Genomic DNA, 23,398 nt, shown 5'->3' on the forward strand with positions numbered 1-23,398 from the left:
ATTTACTCTCTTCATCGAAATATATCGGACGGAGTTTGGTGGAATTCATAGTTGCTGAACAATCTGTCAAAGATTTTTCGACCAATGTGTGATACATGGTACACCTTTTTGCTGTCTTTCTAACGTCCGTTGGGTCAGAACTAGTTCTGGTGAGAATATACAGTAAATAAAAATAAAGAAAAAAATAAAAACGAAGGAAAACTTCGCTACTTGGTATAGCGGGTAGTTTGCAAATTTAATTATCAGTCGCACCCAGGTATTCCGTGAAAGTGAACAGTCTTTCACACGATCTGCTACCGCAAGTAATAAAAACTACCACCAACGTGTATAACCTGCGAAAATCATCTCGACTTGATGGGCTTTATTCGCTTGCTGGATACATATATGTTACATACGTGTATATGACAGGGATAGAGTAATTTTGTTAATATTGATTTTGGCCACAGAATGAACAACGTCGAAGCATTGCGTGTTCAACTTGCGTTTAGAGCTGTAACATCCTTCCGAGATGAAAAGACCAGATTGTATATTTTTGAACTCTTGAAAATCCGCGTATTTCTTTAATTTCCTTTTCTCTCTCTCTCTCTTTCTCTCTGGCAGATGACTAGAGGGGACAATAATTTCGGGCGAAGAAGAAAATCGTCCCGAGGTGGGTAAACTTTGACGTTCGGCAATAAATAAGCTTTTATTTAAATACTTTTATATATCCTTGTATACAATACGTTCTATATTAACCTATTTTACTGTATTAACTATAGGACAACGACAACCCTTAACTTTCAGTTTTTCTTTCACACTTTCGACAAATCTCATGCTAAGCGATTAGGTTTTTCTGTAAAATACTATTGGGCATATTAACTCTATACTTCATGAGCCTTACAATTTTGTCAGCTGTTATTGTTAGACTATCGTCAACTATTTCGTATCTACGTATAAATTTAACAGGCCGGCACCATATTGAGTCAAGTGGCAGTTGCTAATTGTAAAAGATGAGGGCTTACGTCAGCGTGAAATAAAGTTTTGAAACCTCTACGATGACGTGCGAAAACTCATTGGTGTAGTTACGAATAAGAACTTGAAAGCCGGTAGGATTCCTGTAACCTTTCTGCAAACCGAGGACGTAAATAGTAAATACTTACGTATGTAGTAACAATAACTATCGCGCTTGTGGCATTTTTAAAAACGGGTGTTACGCTTAAAGCCTACGCAATTGTAATACTATATGTATAACATGGTGTTCGAATTACCTTGAACTACGTAATTTTCTTTCCCTGATATTTTTCTCACTTCGGATCGTTTCGATCACTTTTCATTCAACTTGTGATGCTGGATGGGTTTTTACGGTGATACAAAAGTAATATGAACACCCCGAATTGATCGTCTATTAACTTTAATATGTACAACTCCCTCGTGGATCTGTTATTATAATAATTAATTATAATGTAAGACAACGTCATAATTGGCAATCGTTATTATTCGTCTCTCATCGTGTGCTATGCTTCGTTTTCTTTTCTTTTTCTTTTAATATTCGTACTTTCATTCCCTTCGCGTGATAATTATTTTTGGTTTCCACACGAGCACCTTACAGCAAAAAGTTTTTGGTGCAATTTCAAATTTATCTTGATTCCCTCAGCATTTAAATCACGCGTGTTATTGTTTAAACGCTAGCAAAACCAAGTGTCGGCAATTACTGTTATGCGATTGCGAGGTGAAAATTGGAAGAAAAAAGAATTACACGGACGATCATAATTAATCTTGTTGTAAAAGATACAACTTACGCCCCGATTTGATTACGCCCGATGAATTCCACACTTCACGCGCAGCTGATATTACACGCACGTGCGTTGTGTCACGAAGTTGCGCAATTTATGTCAGGTATTTGTACACACCCAAATATTATGTGAGCCGTATCGTCGTAAATGAAATAATCCTGCAGATATTACAGCCGCCTATGGCACCGACAATTATACGACAATAAATACTCCGTTTTACATTATCAAACGCTCGCAAGCCACGATGAGTTAGCGGGTTATCTTTCGAGATGAAAGATCTAAATGAAAAAATGCTTTTCGCTGTTCTTTCTTTATCGATTGCATCGAGATTAACACCGTCGTCCGTCGGCGGTGGGAGAATTTTCACACTTTTATGTCTTGGTTGATGATAAAAAGTGAAAGTGAAAAATCGAATGAAAATATGGATTATTGTTTGAACGGTCGCTGTTACGCCAGTCGTAAAACAACAACTCTGTCCTTCGATAATAAATATACATCACATATATAAATTAAATATATATGATAATAATTCAAAAAAGCTGGACCAGCCAAGTAACAATGTTAGTAGGTATGTATTACTGTATACTAGCTTAGCTCTCATTATAATTATAGCTAATTAAACGCATGTTACATAAACTACTTTTTTTGAGCCTATATTACCAGAATTACGTATCACTTTGCGAAGTTCCGCTTTTGCAGTATTGTTATACGCATAAAACGTACGGCTATTTTGACTATAGTGTAAATAATCTTCCGAGTGTCTCGCTTTCGGCTACAACGGACATACTACTGGCGTACGTCAGAAATACGCATAAATTTTTCTCCTACGTACTTTCGTGAATTGAATTACTCTGCTTGTTACAGTCCCAGAAAAACGCGGCTGGAATAGCGCGCCGTGAATACGAATTAACTTCATTTGCATGTCTATTTAGAATCCTTGACGGCTAATTGTCTCTCGTTGAAATTTTTCGCGCCTGTATTGATGATAATTTAACATACTTTGATCAATATTCAACTATCAGTCCCGACTCCCTAAATACCCCAGGTTCGCTATAGAAGATCCCGATTTACCATTTCACGTCACATGTTTCCAAGCCTATTTCCTCTAGAGTATAATTCGGGGCTTCGGCATGAATTAAAAAACGCCATTTTAATCGCTTTTTCAAATTCCCTTCACCTGGACTAAATATCCCTTGATCAAGTATGAATAATTTTTTATTAAAAAATAAGAGCCAATTTGCCAGTAGTCAAAAATTTTCTTATTCGATGAAGGTGACAAAAAAAAAAAAAAAAAAACGAATGAACTTCAATAATTTTTCGTCCGCGTTTCGCCCTTTTGTTCAACCGGTGTTAAAGAATGAATTTTGACGATCGGAGAAAAAAAATATCGTTACGTGACGCAAGTAGAATTATCCGGAGACTCGAACAATGTTTGTTGCATTGAATTCGTCTTAAGCGCTGCGCGAGTATTTTTTAATTTTTTACCAGTTCGTAATGAAGATTGCATAAGACTTCAGAATAGAAGAGCATGTTTCGTCGTGCACCTTGCTAGAATCATGGAGTACTCACACTGTGTATTTGCATAGAATAGGTATTGCTTTTAAGGGATCACAGAAACAAGGAACACAGAACTTCTGCGCGAAGTGCCGATAATTGAGGAAGTGAAATTGCGGAGAGAGTAACATACGATACTTTGAAAATGCACAGTTTTACATTCGCTCTTCGTTCGTGCAAATCATACTTCTAGTTGTGAGTCTGCGATGTCGAGGCAGCCGTAACACTGAGATTAATATCACAAAACTTTGTGGCCATTCGAAAACCACCGTATACTGTTTCGAAATGGTTCGTTCAGCAATAAAAATGTCTCGCATTTGTTGAAATTTTGAATAAAAACCGTCAACGCGACTAGTCAGGATCAGCTTCTTGACGCAGCTGCAAGTTCAAGACCCACAGACCGACTGCTCGATGCTATCTTTGCGGGATTTGGTACAGATAAGATTTTGAGATCGCGACGCGACGCACCTTAAACGTCGACTGGTGTTAAACGGTGCGAGTCGTTCGTTACTGCAAAAATGATCTTCGTTATTCTCAATTTATTCGCCCGGGCTCGATTAGACCTTGTGAGTCAACGTTTAATTGCGCGTCTCTCGAATGTCACGGCTTCAAATCTAGCAGAGTTGTATTCGAGTATTCGCTTTTGTGCACAAAGCATATCCCGACCAAGGTTTCGACAGTCATTGACGTAACGAAACGGCCACTCCTAATCAGCGCTTCAAAGTTTCGAACAACAGATCTTCCCCTGGTCTATATTTTTAGCGCTGATAGAGCCAGACTCTCTCCTAGTGAACCTCGAATTCCCACGGAATTCTCCTCGGTACGTTGTACGTGTATAATAATAGGGCGGCCGACAATTGGATTATACAGAGCCAACGTTATTGTACTATCGGAAGGAAAAAAAAATCACTCGGCGACCGGTGACCGTCAATGCCGGAAGTGCTACGTTCGTAATCCTGCGCCTACCGCATGCCCAAGTGCTTTGCAGGAACCTTGGCTCTTTTACTGAGTTTAAAGGTCACGCTTATGTACTAAGAATCAGGGGTTACAAAAGGATGAACGGTCATCGCGATAGGTGGAGGTCCCTTCAAAAGTCCATCACTTCCATCTTGAAAGCCTTTCCCTTCATCTGGTTTGCGACCATTCTCGCCGAAGACGGTGCAGTGTTGTTATCGTCGTCGCTGTTGTCGTCCTCGTCTTCCTCTTCCTCAGGGAAATCCTCGAGCCTGTCGTGATACTCGTCCAGCTATCCGTACGATTGAAAAATCGAATTAATCACCCAGACTCTGCGGACGTCTGTTCGTCGTTTGGTAATTAAAATCTGTTGGTCAGAACTCTGTGCTTCGTTCGGTATAACGATTAGTGAAAATTGAGCTAAATTTAATATACTTTATATCGAGACACTCGACGGTCGTTTAACCTAAACGAACGCTGCCAACAGTCTTTAATTGTTACCAAGTTAGTAGCCAGAGGCCTTTTCATGCACGATATACCAATTTTACCGACTATCCGTTATAGTGAAATATTTCTGCTGAGCTGACCCCTTTTGTTTAAATATCTGTTATTTTTAGAATCATTCATTGCGTTACAAACATTTCTCATGCTGCCATAATTTTTTTTAAATCTATAATTGCCGCGATACTGCGATTTGTTTTAAGTTGTTTGGTTTACACGTCGTCGTTGAAACGTAAAAACTTGACTTGCCAGCCACCTATTATCTAGTATTGTGTTAACTTGTTCGTCATGCAATTTAGAGTCTGGAGTTAAGGTACCTTCTAGGTCTATATCTGCACTATCCTAATTACTAAAGCTTAACTATACTATAACCATGTTCGATAGGGAAAATAATGTAGCCAAGCAATTTTGGTCGCAGTTACGTGCAGTGATGAATTTATCATTGAACGTACGCAGAAACGACGCGACGTGACCTTTACGTTGATCTTCCACACGCTCAAGATTTAATCATTCCTACTCAATATCAAACAGTCACTATATTCACTTTTGTCTACTACTTTTCGATTCAGCAATGATCAAGGTCAAAGTATGCAACTAATTATCAGTAATAACAATCGCCTGGGTCCCCTAGTTTTTCATCGCAATTCGATTTGAATCAACCGTTCAAGTGACTTGACATACTTTTGACCCGGAGTACGGTCAAAAAACTTCAAAACATTTTTCGAGCCGGTTGTTTCCTCAACAGCAGCATCGTTTAGTGTAACGTGTAGCTTTCTGTATCATTTTTAATGTTTTACTTCGTTCAGTTGAAAACAGCCATGCGCTTATTAGAAACTGTAGGCAATGAGGATGAAAGAAAAGTGATGAAATTTCACCTACATCGCATTTTCCGCCGCTGCAGAAAATCAAACCGAAGGATGATTGCGTCTACGGTAAAATTTGATTATTTTCAGCTCAATCCAAAGAACGAAGAAATTAATGAGAAACGCGTGTGAAAGTGCGTGAAGCGTCTAATTAGCATTCGCAGCTTTACAACGGGCAAACTCACATATGTAGGTAGCTAGGATCGTTATCGACGTTACCACAGTGGGCTTACCTATAACTGTAGATCAGATATTCAATACGAAGCAAACTTCACAATCGTCGCACCACGAGAAGATATTTAGCTTGGCAAAGGTTGCACCTTTTCAAAAATGCAAAAATTTTGTGAATAATACGGTATTTCATAGTATATTGAAATTCTTCTCGTGGTGCGCGTTCAACTGCATGTCACTTGCCAATAATACAGTGATACGTTAATCTGACTCTTTGTATATTTTTCTTTAACGTGACCTGAAGAGATCACGGTCACACCTTTTGCGTTCATTTTGCACCTAATCTTACAACATCAGTATTAATTTTTCACAGAAACTTGGACTAGAGTGAAAATTATTTCATCTGATTCGTAAAATGAACGATTGAGTCAGTGACGGTTTCATTGTGAGCAGATCTCTGACCCTCCGTATTCACGAGGCAAAATTTATTTTTACGATAGTCAAAGGTAAAGGTGAAAAGAAGAAACACTATTGGCAGTCACGGTTCAACTTACGTCAACGTCGCCCATCATCTCCTTCGTTGAGACAGTAGTATCAATGCGTCGAATGCTACCCTGGTGAATGTCAACGTCCAGTTTAACGCACTGGAATCTTCTCAGGACAAATACTATCGGCATTGGCGCTACACCAGCGATCACGATGATCACTGCAATGACGAGGACCCAGCCTGGATAGCTTGTAGGAACGCTGACTCCCTGTTGAGAAACGTGATCGAAGCAAATTAAGCATCCGTCGAACGGTGACCAAAGTCAGTACTCACTTTCGTCGCGTCCCAAGCCGAATATTCCGGTTTTTGAATGAACATGCAAACGATGCTGGAAACGAGAATCCCCGCCATGATTAGGGGCGCCAAGAATCTCCACGTCACCTGCCAATACCACCCAGGTCGATACCCTGTCATGTCCTCAATGTCCTTGGTGAACCTGTGAAATAATCGAAGTGCAGTTTTGGTAGGCTGGCGGGGCTTGGAACTGAGAATGAAAGTGTTTGAGGAATACTTTTCGTGTCCGTAGATGTAAATGACCGCAACCATTTCCATCAATCCGACAACGACGAGTCCTATTGTACCGGCAAAGCTGTCGAACATCTTCAACCAGTATTCGCCAGCCCCGGTGGTGAATATCAAACCGACGCAGAAGCAGATTACGCAGACAACCGCTGAAACGATTATTGAGCATGTTGAGGAAGGGACGAAAATACAGGGAATCAAAGAGTAGGAACGGTACAGCTTCGACGAGGTGGAGCTTACCAGTCACTTACCGGTGATGTACTGTTTTTTAACTCTCTTAAAGAGGTCTATATCAAAGATCACGCAGAGCATCCCTTCGAGAATCCCGATCTGCGATCCCAAGCCCAAGGCTAGCAGCATCAAGAAAAAGATACAGGACCAAAATGGCGCACCTGGGAGCTCCACTATCGCTTGAGTGAAAACTATAAACGCCAAACCAGTTCCTTCGGCAGCCTGATGATCGTTGTTCAATAAATTGTGGTTAAGAGAAGCTGCCACGCGGAGAGAATCACGTATGTCACTTTCTACCGAAATGGTTGTGACTTGAGCAGAAACTTTCATGGCATGTAAGAAATTCTACGAAAATTGGAAACATTAACTTCACTCTATCTTGACGATTGGGTGCCACAGAATCAATAATTAGACGCAATAATATTTTGCTCGTTGATCATCGAAACCGAACCTATTAGTCTCAGACAATATTAACCGCAGTGATAAAGTGCAATATTCTGTAACGCTGCGTGATTCTCTCCACTGTGAATATCCTTTTTTGAGTTTTCAACTCATGCTTATGACTCACCGCGTCGAGCTGTTCTTCAAGACTACAGGTTGCTATGGTGAAATTTTCGGCCGTAGAATTGAAATTGGTTACTATGTCCTCGTACTGTTCATCCGTCGAATTCGACAACAGTAGTCCATTGAATAACAACAGTTCTTTATTGCTGAAACAAAGGTGGCGAAGAAAAAATAATTAATAACGATTTCGGATGCATATTTTTCGATCAGGTACGCCTTTAAGGTTTGAACAATCCACACACCGACAAGATATTAGTCTTAACAATGTTCGTCTCTTCATCTGAATACCGCCGCCGTAGCGGTCTTTAATTGTCGAATGAAATTGGTGTAGCAACATTCCATTTATGATGGCTCCAATACATATCTTACGTGCGCGTCGCGAAGGTCAAGTTGAAGGTTTACCGTTTCATAAGTAAAATCCTCCGAGATATTGATCAAACTGTGGAATAGGCTTTCCGCGATAAGCTAGTATCCTCAGTGAAAACTATATCTCAGCGTCTGCTATAATTCGATACGAGTTCAAGGAAGTCATTTGATCGGTGGGTGTAGGGGCTCATCTACATGGTATTGAAAATCAAATACGACCTTACCCAGCAATGCACTTATCGACGTTACTCATCGCCTTGAATCCCAGAATCGCAAATATTACAACACTGGCATAGATCGCGGTGAACGCGTTGCAGACGCTAACGAGAATAACGTCGCGAACACAATTGTTGTCGGGAGTGTTGTAACTGCCGAATGCTATCAAGGAGCCAAAAGCAAGACCGAAACTGTAGAACACTTGGGTTGCCGCATCCAGCCAAACAGTCGGCTTCAACAGCATTTCCACCTGCGAAAAGTTTCAGTGTCGCCTTAACTATCCAGCAACGGATAAACTTTCAGATACGTCAGTGATTTCGAAAAAACACTTCTTGCACTGACCTTCGGAGTATACATGTGAACCAATCCCGCGCTTGCACCCTTCAGCGTTATCCCTCTGATGAAGAAGATGGTCAGCACTAGGTATGGAAACATCGAAGTGAAGTAAACGACCTAAAAATATCGAGTGCCGTTAGTGTTCCATAATTGCTGTTATTCGTGAAAATCGAATGAACTCCAAGGTTCTTAAGAAGCGTCAACGAGGTGTAGAAGTAGTTGAGCTTTACCTTTCCCGACGACTGGATGCCCTTCATCACGATGAAGAAAACGATGATCCAACTGACGAGGAGGCACACAACGATCCACCATTTCAAACCTTGTCCATCTTCAATCGAAGGTGCGGCGTCCAAGGTTGTTCTGTACCAGAAATACGCGGTTTCCGAACTCTTCGCGCATTCTTCGACGGGCTTATCGTTCACCATCGGACACGTTGCCCAAGGCAGCGGTTCCTGAGGAACAAGAAAATGTTGTAGTCTATTTTCGTAACGTGAATCTACGACAATGAGGTTTGATTTTGAGGAATGAAATTAACGGCGACATAACAATGACGTCACGGTCGTGCCGTACGAGCTTGAAGAGTGATAGTTTAAAGCGGCGACACGTTTAATTGGCGAATTTGCGACGAGGTCGTAATTATTTAGCAAATTATAACGATTTGTCGCTGTTAGTCAAGTCACGGAACAGTTGTTGCAGGAACTCCGTGCCAGGATACAAGGTCAAGCTGCTTGATACGAAAGTTTCGTACAAGCTTTCCATAAAGTTTTAAATGAGTTTTAAAGAAGTTTATGTTTAATGGAATGAGGAACGAAGAAATCGATGATTGAAGTGTTACGGCAAGTCAATTATGAATAAAATGAGTAATATGCATGATTCGTGCCCAGATACATTCACTGTAAATTTTATTTTTTACTTACGCCAAATTTAACCGTCACAGCCTGCGCCGAGATAATTGGAACAAAGAGATTGGGTTAATTTGGGTTAAAATCGATCGTTACAAGTCAAGCAAATATTTTTTTATATTTCATTCAATGTTTCAATCTAACTCGATATTACACTCTGAATTCTAAGTTATCCTGAACATTCGATGCCTCGTGTGGCAACAGGGAATTGATTAATAGAAGTACAGACGACTCTATGGCCAAATACCCGTAAAATATTTCGTCAACCGAACAACTGATCGACATAAAATATAAAGGATTAGAATCTCGTCAGCTATAACAGGTTTTAAACGCAACAAAATAGATTTTCAATGACACTTTCATCGTGTTGTTCCTAATATTTTAAACTCAGTTGGGCCAACCCGCAAGATCCTAAACTCTCTTATCGATTCACCCTAATGTTTACGTTTTTCCGGGGTGAATTAAACGGATCTCGGAACAATGGACCGGGAGAAACTTAATCCAAAAGTTTCCGACCCAACCCATGAAAAGTTTTCTGGAATCCGGATGTCGAACTCTGACCTCGTACACGTTCGCGTGTGTGTCGGCATGATCGCGGCCTTCTATAAACACCAAGGAATGTGTTTGACCTCGATAAAGGGGCCTAAAGGAAAATGACGAACCTGCAAGGAGTTCACGAGGTAGTAGAAACACCAGGCAATGATAACGTTGTAGTAAAGTGCTACGAAGAAGGTGACGATGCAGGAGGCAATACCTATACCTCCGAGCCAAGGATGTATCGTGTTCCAGACTCCCAGGGCTCCTTGTCTCATTTTCTGTCCGACACCTAGTTCTATCAGGAACAAAGGCACTCCCTCGAGGATCAACATCACGAAAAATGGAATGAGAAAGGCGCCTGAAACAAATAGAATAAAACAATTTACACGACGGTATATCGAATTGGAGCGAAATTCTCACAGTCTCTTATACATAGCTTCGGTTCCATTGTTTGCCCAACAATGATTGGTCTCGTTCTATTTTAGGTCTAGTTTGATACACAGACCCAGAATTCATTAATTATAGTACCAAATGAGATTTGTGTCTATTTCGGTAAGAAAAATCAAGGTATATAAGTATAACCTTGACTGTGGTTTGGCTCTGACATTTTTTTCTTTGATCAATCGTGCCCCATTGTTCGAAGCCCTCCCCGGCCTCTTTCCGTTGCACTGTTATCAGCTGACCGATGTGGAACACGCGTCTCTACTGACCCCTTTAGACTGACGCAAATTATTCTCATATGTTTGTGTGCCTGCATACCGAAAAGAGAGAACAAATCGACTACACCTATACGTACAAAAGGTTCGGTAGCGACGAGCAACTGCGTGTAGTCTGCATAGCGAGCGGCTGACCATTGTTACTGGCATTGTTCTACTATTGGTAGAATGAGAATACAAATGAAGGATAAATCGTCAATGCTAGCATATCGATCTTGTACTTCCAAAGTGCTGTGGAATGATGGAGCCATTATACAGCCAACCGTAACTTTCTTTCTTCCTCTCGTCGGTTCTGCAATTCATTTTTCCCGCTAGTTTCGAATGGTGTTCATTCAAACCGTGTAACCGTATGTAGTATGATGTAGTACAGTGTGTAGTACAGTGAGATGTTTCGATTTTTAAGAAATTACCAGGCATCGGTTTGCGGCACATTTTTTCAAGAGAGCACATTATGCCCGACCATGACGTAGAGAAGCCTTTCGCGCGGAATGTTATTGAATCGTTTGATTTCCGCTAGTTATTCAACTCTCTGTACTCTGCATCACCCAGATTAGAATTCTGGAAGCCATACTTCGAAAAGAGGTTGCCCTCCAAGCCCCTGAGATCTATGCCCTACGACAAGGCAGGCAATCCCTAGACCCAGGCGGGTCTTGACCCGGGTCAATCTCGATCGGACGGGATTCACATTTCAGCCTCTCTAACGTCATTCGCTAATTCGTGTATTATATAAACATCAATTTAACCACTGTCGTACTACAAATTACGCATTTTCTAACTAATTGTATCTAGTTTAAATCTTCTACCGGTACTCGCTAATATCTAGATTTCAAGCCTATAGATTAAGGATATTGAATATTGAAATTTCAAGAACATGTATTGCGCAGAACTTTATAGTAACTTTTATCATTCGGCTATAATGAATTGTTATTACTTTCATCGTTGATAGGAAGGTAAGTGTGCAATGGTCAAACCGTCAATGAAACATAACCACGTTCATTGTTTCGCAATTTACAAGGCTTCACGATATTTCCTTCACTTATTATAACAATAAATTAAAAACGCTCGTGCTGATCAAGAACATAGTGAAATTGGATCCAGGTTATACTTCAGGCATAAAACGAAGACCGGAACATTACAATCTCTCTGTTTGGTTTTTAAATTTTCGTTCTCTCCGCTAGACAAACATCTTTTGAATCAAATTGATTTGAATCCACTCCGAAGATGCTGCCATAAGTTTTCCAATTTCAAAACTTTCCAAACTATAATTGAATAACATTCTACATTTCAAATGAAAAAAGTAGAAAGGCTGAGATTTTCATCGGAATCATCGAAAACGGGGTAATAATATTCGAACCCTCATATCCCGTCGTTGAATCAATTCTTACAAAGTCCATTCAACACCACAAATCTTCGACAGAAGGTATGCAAGGTTCTCGACAACATTATAACAAGATATTTTCAAGTGGAAAAAAATGACATCCACTATGTCCCGCATCGCGGTTGAGTGCTTCGACCGATAAATTAAAAAACGCAACTTCAGAATGTTGTGGATCCTCCGTTCTTCTTCCCTTATCGGTCAATTGCACGGACCGCTCTATAAAAGGTACCAACTCGTGAATGGGTCAGAGGCCGAGAGGCGTGTTTGCACGCGGATAATTTGCTGAAAGCAACGACGTGCGCAATGGGTCGAAGACCACACGATCCAGCGCTGCATCATACGCGCCCGATGACGACGCAACACGGGTCGTCAGAGGTGGAGGCACCAACCCTCAATCCTCAACCCCTAACCAACTCAATTTCCTCCCCTTCCCTCGCCCCTATTCCACCGAGCCTGCAGGCAGCCGGAGTGTCTGGTATTGATCGCATTCTCTCCGTCCCTCTTTCTCGACCCACTCTCTCCCTCTCTCTCCAACGTTTTCCGTCTCGCTCTGCTACCCCGTTTCTCTCGGTCTCCGCCGCCCCCGGCACCGCGTGTTATGAGGTTCCTAAAACGAGCGAAACCGAAACCACGCTTTCCCGAAACCCCGTGGACCTTGGGTCCGTACATAAAATATGGGAGAAAAACAAGGTGACGCGTAAGAAAAGAAGGATCCGCGATCGCAGCATCCCGCTTTCCTCCCCCTTGGCTCTTCACCCTTTCTATCCCAGAATGGACTTTACTATACATGACTATGCTGATTTTATATCTGTTTTATGTACTTTTCTTCCGAAGCGGTTACTCCGATTCTTCGTTTTTTCTTCTTTTACGTACTCGTTCGTGGTACGATAATATTTTTTTCATTCGGCATCGTCCACGGCATCTTTTCGCAAAAGGTGCACCCCCTTTATTTACGCTGTACGACGTACTCAAAGATTAATTGCCTATTTTCGTCGCTTCTAACCGCTCGAGGGACACTGTTCAATTTTTATCGAACAACGCAAGCGGGCCTTTGAAGCGACGCATGAAAATCAAACGGAGGGTGCAGCAGATCCCCCTAATAAGTCGATACAATGTGAATGGAAACATTGTACACAGCTGCTAATCAACTTGATGAACAAGTGACCAATACCGAGCGTCCACCATGTAACCACGAGGTTCCGCCTGCCTCGAAATGCTGCACGCACTCAACATGTTACGGTACCTGGTGATAATCGTTAAATATTCATTCCGACTATTCGTGATACTGTCTCGTATACTGGAATAGAAAATATACGAAATGGAGTACATGAATTGATTGGGTAAGACTGCTCGATCACATAGAGACCGACCGTTAAGTCTATTCACAAGATAACCCTGTCGACTTACTGGATAAACCATGAAAGGAGACAGAGGTTCGATTATGGTTCACTCCTTGGTTCACCAGATCTTGCGACAGATAGAATCCGTATCGCTGCCTCGAGGGGGTTGTTACGAGTTGGCTCGTAAAATAGGAAAGTGCCTTGTACATAACGTCGAAGAGTTATGTAGTCTCGAAATGAGCTGAGCTGAAGAAGAATTACGCCGAAATCGACGATATGCCCGGTTTTGCATATCGCAAATCTTAATCTGTGTTTCTGTCAGTCGTAAAATGGTATTTTTCAATTATTTCTAACATGGCTATTATCTCTGAATCCGTAAACTGACGTCGTTTGTTTTCAAGGTATCAAACGAAATAAGCACAATTAATTTTCGCCAATTTTCATCTCCGCGAAAACGTTCGATCACCGTCGAGTGTGTGCAATGGTTTAGATTTCGACAAGACACCAGAGAGATGTGCGTGTCAAGAACGTACAATCGCCCGGGTCACGTGTAGCACTAAACTTATCGATCCGAAAATGTTGGCGTCTTGTGGAATTTTCCAAGCTGCCGCGCGTTCTGTCAATCTTTTCTGGCAAAGAAACCTCCTGATTTTTGCACGTGACTCTCGTCATTCATCATCGCTTCTTTTTAAAAAAAAACCTTCGTTAACCGTGAAACGTACGATTGGTCGGTAAAATGAGATACAACGATATTTTTACGCTATTGGAAAAATAGGAGAAGTGAATTGCTAAAAAAGTAAAAAATACGCTCGCAAAATATTTCCTGACTGATCACCCATTGATTTTTCAAATTATTTAACACCCAGTTCTCCAGTGTTTACCTGCATGATAAACAGACAATGGTGCTTTACGGGAGCAAACAGCCTGAGACGTATTAATCGAAGACGAGAAGGAAATAGGTTTTTTTGCTCTACGTGAGTACCAATATTGACTTCCAGTAACAAATTTCAGTTATACCGACTCGGTTGTCAGGTTGCAAAGCAAATACACATTGCCGGAATGAAAATCGTTAAAATTGCTTTACCCAGATTTACTTGGTGTTAAATTCTACCTGCTTCATAATTGGAGTGTGCAGAGTTGTAAAATTTAAAAATGAAACGCGCTGAAGAATATTCGAGGGATAATTGAAATCCTACAGCTGAGATTCAAGATTCTGAGCTGATTTAGACCTTCGTTTTTATTGGTTATCGAAACTAATCATTCGAAGCTCTTTTTATCTCTCGCTACTGCCATTTTGCAAGAAATTCTGATCACCGATAGAACCAGAGTAAACGCACTCGCGGATCAAATTCCATCTCTGATTGCTTTCCAGGAATGAATTATCCAATTACGGATTCCCGGCAGGTTGCGTCTCCGTGACGCCCAACCGCAAATCAGTCAATGCTCTAAACCTAATTGACCAACTCATCGGATCAGCAACGCCACTTCCTGTTTCGCGTCGATGTACTCTTATGAATTTCCGGGAATAAAGAAGGCGGAGAGGAGCGAAGACGCCCTACGTCCTTCAACCTTGACCTTATGATCGAGCCCTTTTGTATCAGCCTCGTGTTCCAAACTATCGGCGTAATAGCCAAGAACTCAACGATCAACACTAATATCACGGCTTGTCAAGAGCAGCCACCTTTTTTGAATGTCACCGACTCGGAATGAAAATGTTACAGATCATATCGCGACGGCTCATGTTATAGTTCGAAAATAAGGTCATCCTTTGTTTCCAAAAAATATACTGACGAGGAAACGGCATTTCATCCACTCAAAATTCGCCTTCGGTAGGTCGATTAATCTCTAAAACTGCGCAAACGCGACATTAAACTGGGCCAAAAAATGACCGGGCATTGCTTACACGTCGCTTTCGACACTCTGAGCTCACGAATCCGTTGCCATGGTTTCTTCCATCCACCTTCTTCAAGGTTATCAAACTCGATATCCCCTATACAGTTTAATTGTCCTTCAGTCCCTACATCCTTGAGACGTTCGAAGAACCGTTGTGCCCATTAAAGGCAGCTTATGTATTTACTTGCACAGCAAACGGCGCATCAAGTACATACCTTGACTCATTTTTGCACGTTCCTTTGTTCTCGATCAGCTTGCACTTCGCTTTAGCTACCGACACGACCCGTTTTACTTTTCGTCGTAGTTACCTCCATCCCACCTTCCGAGGTCCAACCAACGTCCCTAAGAGACGCGTGAAGTTTGCTAGCTCATTGACAACTTGTGAATTAATTGTAGCTTGCCTGGAATCGACATCCAACGAAGGAGAAAATAATTTTGAATTACTTAGCGGTCTGTATTCGAGAGTCGGGGTCCCGTGTGCCTAATTTAATCACAAGGCAGGCACCACCTCGGTTATCGACAGTCCAATTAGCCTTCTTCAATTAAACCCTGCTCCCCATAGACCCCTTTTAATATCGTCGGTACGGTGCAACAACGTGTCCCCCCCTCATTAAACTAGGCACACGCACGATACTGACCCTGGCTGGTTTTTGCATACGAATTGTGTTACCACACACGTGATTACGACATTGAACGTGCAACATTCGTCAACTTCCCGGTTGCGTCGCCTAGGGCAGAGAATCTTGCCAACTTGAATATATTCGAAAATCGTAGAACTGCATAGTCGATGAAGCGTGACGAGAGACTTGAGTTTGCAAAATATACGGGTCAGCGATGTTCTCTATTGGATAAAGCTTGAATGTAGCGTGGAAGTAGGCAGCTTGCAACGGGATCAGACTCACCGTACAGTCTGCCGCGGAAATGGTATGATTGCATGTGATTACCTCTAAACTCGACACGCTTATCGTGTGGGTATAAGCCGCGTTTTACTTGTAACGATTACTATTTTGCGTCGGCACGTATTTCCAAAAAATTTCAAAGAAGATTTAACCGACTTCGGAGCCACCGATAACCTTCTACAATGCTTTATCGTGGTTTGAAGTTATGCGCTGCCGTGATCATCGTGGACCAGGTTAAAAACGAAGGACCGAACCTGTGCGAGTTATGACGAAACTGCAAATTTGTGTCGAACACAAATCGATATCTCTATTGCACCGTGTTCCCGTTTCTCTGCCCAGCTTCACCCCCAGATCCATTGATCCGGCATTGCCGCAGCCTGCGTGCATTTTAATGTGGGTTAGAATCGGGGAAGAGAAATGAATCGGCTTTCTTTCTTTGGACGGAAAGTTTATCGAAGTGCAACCTTGATGTGTTTAGTACAAAGTAGCGAGACGATTGCAAAGTTTCAATCGCGTTGGTACGACTGCGATCGTGAAATCATGATACGGGTCTGAGATGCTAAGGTAACAAATGAATTATTCAATGGCAACAGACATTGGTTTTTAAAGATTGTAGGAAGCTAAACTTCAGTACCCTTAACCGGGTTCATTACGCCATTAATTGGATCACGGACCATTCGAATTTACCGCGATAGGGTCTTTAAACATTGGAGTTGGTCCTGGCGATAATCGCACTGCTAAAAATTGCTTGAACAGTGAATTTTTTCGGAGCTTACAGTACTTGAGGCATCGTCTACGTAACGCGTAAAGCTATACGTATAAATCTAGACATTGACTATTTTTAGATAAAGATACTATTAACCACTGGCTTTCATTGGCTTCTATCGATAAGCCGCTTTCGCAATAACTTTACATTGTATCGCAGCGCGTGTGTCGTGACGTAAAAATGGAAACGTCAGGAGTCGGAAGTTTGGTCTGGCGATAAATCGGGTATTCGCAACTCACCCCCTCCATTTTGCTGGCAAAGGTAAGGAAATCTCCATATATTTCCGAGACCAACGCTGTACCCGATGATGCTGAGGAAGAATTGCATCTTTCCACTCCATGCTGCCCTGTTTTCTTCCTTGGTCTTCTGACCACCGCCACCCTGACTCCCTCCGACAACTATCGTCACGTTGTGTCCCCCGCCCTGACCAGGCTGGCCACCCTCGCCATTCAGGGGTGCCAGTTCGTGGCCATTTCTAGCTCCCTCGGCCTTTACTACCATTCTTCTTGTTCGGTGTCCGCGTCGCGGTGTCCTCGAGTATTTCCTCTCAGCCGTATCGTTGACGTTTGATCGGTCTTCAGGAGGGGAATTTCCTCGAGATTTTTTTTTCCTTTCAAGCCTTTTTACCACCGGTGTATACGCGATTCACGCGCTTTCAGGGTAAACCAAGTTTCAACAGTACGACTTACAGGTTCGGACTCAACTTGCTGCGGTAGTTATGGTCTGTTTATACTCGATTCGATTCCTGATTGACACATTAATTACAGTGCTGAGAATTGCGGTGCGATACGTCGGAAGTTTGCTCAGTAAACTAATCGCTAATCAAACTCTGAAACCAATCGTGTAACAGTGTTTTCACCTCGCACACATTGATGAGTAGGCGTTTATTTGAATATCACGACTGTCTATATGCTGCATCAATAAACCTCGAACGTGTACAATTCTAATTTAATCATTCAAAGGATTGTTAAGGCTCCGTTTATCCAACGTATCACTTCCTGGATCATTCAGAATTCATTCTTTTTATACAGTTTACTTATCACGTTGCATCCGTTGACTGCCGTTTCAGCTTCAAAATTTTAACCGGATGAATACTGAGAGTGGTTGTTTCTACGATAACTCAGTGATGTATCTCAATGGTATCGTTGCTATCGTGAATTACGATTAAACGAAACTCGGAAAATCGAATGCCGTGTCAGGTCGGTAATTTTCTCGATATTATTGTTAAAACTGGTACAGATGCGAACGATCAACGTTCCATTTAATTAAACTCTAATGTTTAAAAAAAAACGCCAGGACTTAACGGCTTATACTCGTATACTTTGGATATTGCGTCTTGGGGGTAATAAAATGCGCTATCGATTGCTTGCGTCTCTGGTCTCCCGGTCTTTTCCTCGTCCTCGCGTTCCTTGACCCGCTTTATGAGATCCTGAAATTCTCCGATAGATCGGTGTTGCGGTCGATCAGGACGAGACCACGGTACCGCAAGTCGTCTTCCCGTCGTTGCCGGTCGCTTGGTCCTCTTGAGATCGCGTAAGGTCGAATGCAGAATCAGCAGGGGGCAGGATAAGATCGAGATTACTTGAACTTGATACTCTTGAGATTGCGCAAATTGGCGTTGTGGTCGAGGTGAGTGCTGGCAGGTCTGGTGGAGGCTGATTTAGGACCCATGTATACCAAAATCCCGGTTGCCGCAGGTCAACTCTCTGAAGCCTTAACCAAGGCCACGCGCACTCCAAGCAAAGGGTTGCAACGACGTGTACGCCTCTGTTGCGCGCCGATATTGTACTGAATCGTCGTCCAAACTCCCCTCGTGGCGGTGCCCGGAGCTTATTGGCGTCGTGCGCGGGTCGCAGAGGGGAAAACGACGCCAAGGTGCACAAGGGGAGGCTCCGACGACGCAACGGAACTTCGACGTCGTCCGAGAGGCGCTTGCGCCGTGCGTGACGTCACCGGTGTTGTCCCTTCGCCGCCGAGGGTTGAACCAAAGGGGCGATTATCGTCTCGCAATTATTTTTTTATTTTTATTTTTTTTATTTTTTCTCTCTCTCTCTCTCTCTTTCCCTTGCGTACAGCCTGTGGAAACACGAGTATCTACTCTTCGAGGTAAGAAACTAGGGGGTAGATTTTTCGGAAGAATCGGAGAAATCATTTTTACGAAGCCTATTTGGTTGTAGATTCAACACAGTTCGGTGTTTGTTAAAAATGCGGTATCATGCTTTCTGAATCGCGACCAAACGATGGTAAATTAATTACCGAGCAGCGAGGATCACCGTGGAGTTTCATCAAATTTGGATTGACGTTGTAAACTTTTTACAGTGTAGTTAAAGATTTATCGCCACCCGGAAATGACACGTTCCGACTCGTATTTCTGGGGTAGCGTGTAAGGGAGAGAGCTTTTTCAGTTATAAAATGTCCGCCATAGGGGAAAAAGAAAATGTTATCCTCTTCCAAAAACGCCGAAATCGTGCGCAGCACACTCCGGAATTGAAATACTGTTACGATTTGTCGTGTATGACGAATCCCTCCTAAGATTTGGTTAAATTTTATAAGGTAGAATACATTTCGCACGTGTCTGTACGCAGAATGAAGAAGCCTTAGATTTGCCGCCTACTCTGAGATTTAAAGTTTTAAAAAAAATCGTAAGAAATCCTGCGAATTTATGCTGAGCCTGAGTATTGAATTGACCCATCGCAGAACAATATCTGCGCGAATATAAGAGGGACAGAATTTCCGCAACCTACGGTGGTCCTGATCGTAAAAGATAATATATCGCCACGTACGCGATGAATGCGATATTTCAAGAGGGAAAGAGAGAGAGAGAGAGAAACGCAAACAAATGATTCAAGAAAGGTAATTTTTCTCTCAGTCTATTCCTCTTTTCTTCTGATCTCATAATATTTGGCCGACACGTCGACCTTCGGAGGACTTACTTTTTTCAATCCTTTTTCATACCATTCACCATCGCTCACACGCATCTGCGACGCGACCCTAACTTAACCAGGGACCTTTTCAACGTGCCTGTGTAGGCCTTGAACCCTAAATTGCGTTCCCTAGCTCCCTGCTTGCAGTGTAAAGAACGGCTCGTGTCTTCTTATGCAAATTTTTAAATAACCCCATTACACGTTGACCACTTATCCACCGACGATAAATGAATTGCTAATGAACAAAGGGTACACCGATTATTAGGCGAGAACGTGTTTTTGTTACATTATTATTTAAACTAGGTGGGAGGGGGAGGCTAAGTACAAAATTAGAAAATAAAAAGTGATTACTCAACTGAAATTTCCATGCTGACATGTAATATGATAAATATTAGAAGAATAGTCACACGAAGAGAATAAAAGAGCATATTTTACTCAAAAGTGCAGGAAAAGAGGGTAACAACAGGTTTTTTTTGTAAAAAATAGTTCGTAAAATGGTGAATTTACTTTACAAATATTGAAAATCAGTGTCTGCAGAGTAAAATCTGCTACGTTTATAGTGAAGAAATATAGTTGACACGGGCATTTTTAACCAAAAACCTTCAAGTGTGCCTCTTTTACTGTAGTTTTGAGTGAAGATTTGCTATTTTACTTCTTCCGTGTTAACACGAAAAGTAAGCGGCACTTACCGTTTGTCATGCTAATAACAATTTCAGTTTCGATAGCGCTGGTTTCAACGCTGTAATTACAACTTTGACCGTTACGAAAACACTTACAGTGTTAAGCTTCGGGTAAATGGATTTTTGCAAACACCGTTGGTGGGACAAGTTGAACGGTTCCATGTCACGCAAAGTTTCATTGTCAGTTCGACGCTGATTAATACGAATTCATTTCGACTGATGTAAGACCCTCAAACCACGAGTAATATGATACGTGGATGTATCTATAGATCCTGTGAATTACGGAAGGAATTTTTTTTTATTGTCAATTGCAGAATGCGAACCCGCACACAGCAAACCTCTTATTTCATCGTTGGGATTGCGAAGCCGTCCAAGACCGCGATCCAGTTTTGTACTAACAGGTTAATACCGCCACGATGGACAAGTTGAATAAGTTTTGTAAAAAAAAATAGAGAATTAAAAGGCGTACTCATTTGAGTACGGAGTTTTCAATGCGCTAGAAAATCAATATACATTTACGTTGTATATTTATATAGGCTATGGCTATACATAGAGATGGGCATGCCTAATAAGCGGCGGCCATCCCTCAAAAAATGTCACGAGTTCACGTCTCAAAATACTCCCGACTAAAATGTGGCTAAATTAATTAGAGCGTTTATTATCGAGGCCTCGCATCTCCGTCTAACATTTTTCTCCAATCTTCGTCGTAATTTTAAGAAATACTGGCGATACGGAGCAAAAATCTATGCCAATATTATCAACGCAACAACAAATTATATTCAACGTACCGCGAGTGGTCTTAGAATCAATTTCAAACACTTTGTAGACAGATGTTTACGAAAATAGTTGTGTTGGATCACGGTATTATATGCGGCACGATAAATGGCAATTTGAAAGTCATTATACACTCGTTTTTTCCGATAGTTTGAAATTTTTTCATCAATCCACCTGCAAGCCCGAATACTTTGGTGATCAAACCATAGCATTGCTCGAATCTCAATGGTGCATGTAGGGTGTAAATTAATAAGATACCAGAGGACAGGACTTTCATCATAAACAATTAAGTGCGTAAACAAATCTTTTGTTTTCTCGGGTCTGCAAACAGGTTTTATTGCATCCTGCAGAACCTTTCTCCTTTTAGTTGCGTAGGAGGATGTTATGCTGTGTATCCGAATAAATGTATAAATGAATAAATTAAATAAATATTCAAATTTTCATCCGAAATTATCAGCGCTGTTGCGACGCAGGTCAGGTCTGCGTATTTCCAGTCCAACGGTCATCGCCCATGGCTTTGAGCATCGTTCACAACCGGTAGAATTGAATGTTTTGAAACCGCTAAAGCGTATGATGATATATCTCGAAGGATGTCTCTAAAACGATCGGTCCTTTTTATGAATATCTGCAAATCCGTTCCATGCGATAGAGGTACAAATTATGTAATGACGTGTTTGAAAGTGTCAGCACGACCATTCATAACGGCTCAGTTCTGCCCAGAAACCACAAGGCGATTATCACGTGCAATGAAGGTTTAGCGGTTTATTCAATCACGGAATTCCGTCGTAGGCTGTCACTTTCCCACCAAACCAAAGTGCGGCCAGCGGTGAATCAAGGCTGACTTATCGTTAGAGACAGAGCGCAAGCTCGGTGTAATTTTCCATTGGATTCTCGTCGCCGTTGTGAAAGCCCCTTAAACGAAATCCTTCCCATCGATCGGCGCGGTTTGCGTGGGCGGCGGATTCCGGTGACGTTGCCTCGTATTTCTGCTCCGCTGGGGGCGCGTTCGGTATAAAGATGGGGGAGGTAAATGGGGGCGGAAACGGACGAGGGGAGAAACAGAGTGCCGGCGTACCGGCAATATCGGGGTTCCCCTCATTCGACGACGCGTTACGCCAGCTGGTACGGGAGAAGTCAGAAGCCGTTCCGCCTCTACACCTCATCCATGCATCCACACACCTCCCTTTCATTACTAACCTCCACCGGGGTCGAACACACCCCCGTGACGTCATTTCTCAAAGTACGTCGCAGTCACCCCCGTGTTCGCGAATCTGGTTCAGGCATCGAGTCTGCGAACCGCAGCAGCGTTGATCGAAATGCTTTCTAAGATATAGGTGAGCATTCGCGTATTGTACCCATTGTGCAATACCTGTGCACCGTTACGCTGACATTTTTTTGTAAAAGCTCCGTTTCGCCGGATATGGAACGTACAATCTTTTGGAACAGGCCGTCTACGTTACTCAGCTTCGTTCTTCGCACGGTATTTTCCTCAAGGACCTCACAATCTGTCACCGTACTTCGACTAGACTACCCTGCAAAATTGAACTTTCAATTCTTCAACGTGTTAGTATTAATTCCACTTGTAGCACGGCTTAAACTGTGAAAAAAAGAAGGTGCTATTTGCTGTTGATAGAAAATAATGCCCGCATAAAATCATTCCGTGTTCTGTGATAATATTTGGATAGATTCGCACGGTTACCTGAACTTTGAATACTGAAGTGTTTCAGCATTCTCACTTCCAGTATTTTTGCTCTTCTTTCGAGATGAAACCTTCGCTGAATGAGTTTTATACCGGTCACCTTCCGATACGTAACCATCGATCAATCGCGACTCTGAAACTTCTTGTTAACAGTATACCTAAGGTTGTATCATTTGTTTTAAGTCACCGTGTCGTACCCGATGACCTGAAACCTCCTGTTTCACCTTCTGGAATCGAGCTCAGGTCCGAAACGGTCGACGTTATTAGGTAGCCAGTAAACCGGGGTGAAGATT

At 42.1% G+C, this 23,398-nt stretch overlaps 1 protein-coding gene across 4 annotated transcripts; it reads right to left on the minus strand.

The window, feature by feature from the left end:
- Positions 1–666: 666 nt before the first annotated feature.
- Positions 667–18,827, minus strand: LOC124177105 (sodium- and chloride-dependent transporter XTRP3). 4 transcript variants are annotated; one of them, XM_046559119.1, is made up of 13 exons: positions 17,268–18,827; positions 10,162–10,394; positions 9,515–9,535; positions 8,828–9,049; positions 8,604–8,714; positions 8,270–8,511; positions 7,684–7,825; positions 7,136–7,337; positions 6,874–7,033; positions 6,636–6,798; positions 6,370–6,570; positions 5,830–5,883; positions 4,442–4,572 (listed from the first exon to the last, which is right to left on the minus strand). In XM_046559119.1, exons 1-12 carry the CDS (start codon positions 17,527–17,529, stop codon positions 5,878–5,880), a joined length of 1,965 nt encoding a protein of 654 aa, XP_046415075.1. In that variant the 5' UTR covers positions 17,530–18,827; the 3' UTR covers positions 4,442–4,572; positions 5,830–5,877. The 4 variants fall into 4 exon arrangements, with proteins under 4 accessions (XP_046415073.1, XP_046415074.1, XP_046415075.1 ...); XM_046559120.1 differs by having other exon boundaries at positions 4,464–4,572; positions 5,878–5,883; XM_046559117.1 differs by lacking the exon at positions 5,830–5,883 and having other exon boundaries at positions 667–4,572; positions 17,268–18,825.
- Positions 18,828–23,398: the final 4,571 nt, after the last annotated feature.

The sequence above is a fragment of the Neodiprion fabricii genome, chromosome 3, assembly GCF_021155785.1.
Source record: "Neodiprion fabricii isolate iyNeoFabr1 chromosome 3, iyNeoFabr1.1, whole genome shotgun sequence".
Taxonomy (NCBI): domain Eukaryota; kingdom Metazoa; phylum Arthropoda; class Insecta; order Hymenoptera; family Diprionidae; genus Neodiprion; species Neodiprion fabricii.

Coding starts and splice junctions, on each gene's coding strand:
- LOC124177105 (XM_046559117.1), bottom strand. CDS start 17,529: ATGGTAGTAAAGGCCGAGGGAGCTAGAAATGGCCACGAACTGGCACCC. Junction 8,512..8,603: donor TTCACATGTATACTCCGAAG/GTCAGTGCAAGA, acceptor AACTTTTCGCAG/GTGGAAATGCTGTTGAAGCC. Junction 6,799..6,873: donor TACATCTACGGACACGAAAA/GTATTCCTCAAA, acceptor ATTATTTCACAG/GTTCACCAAGGACATTGAGG.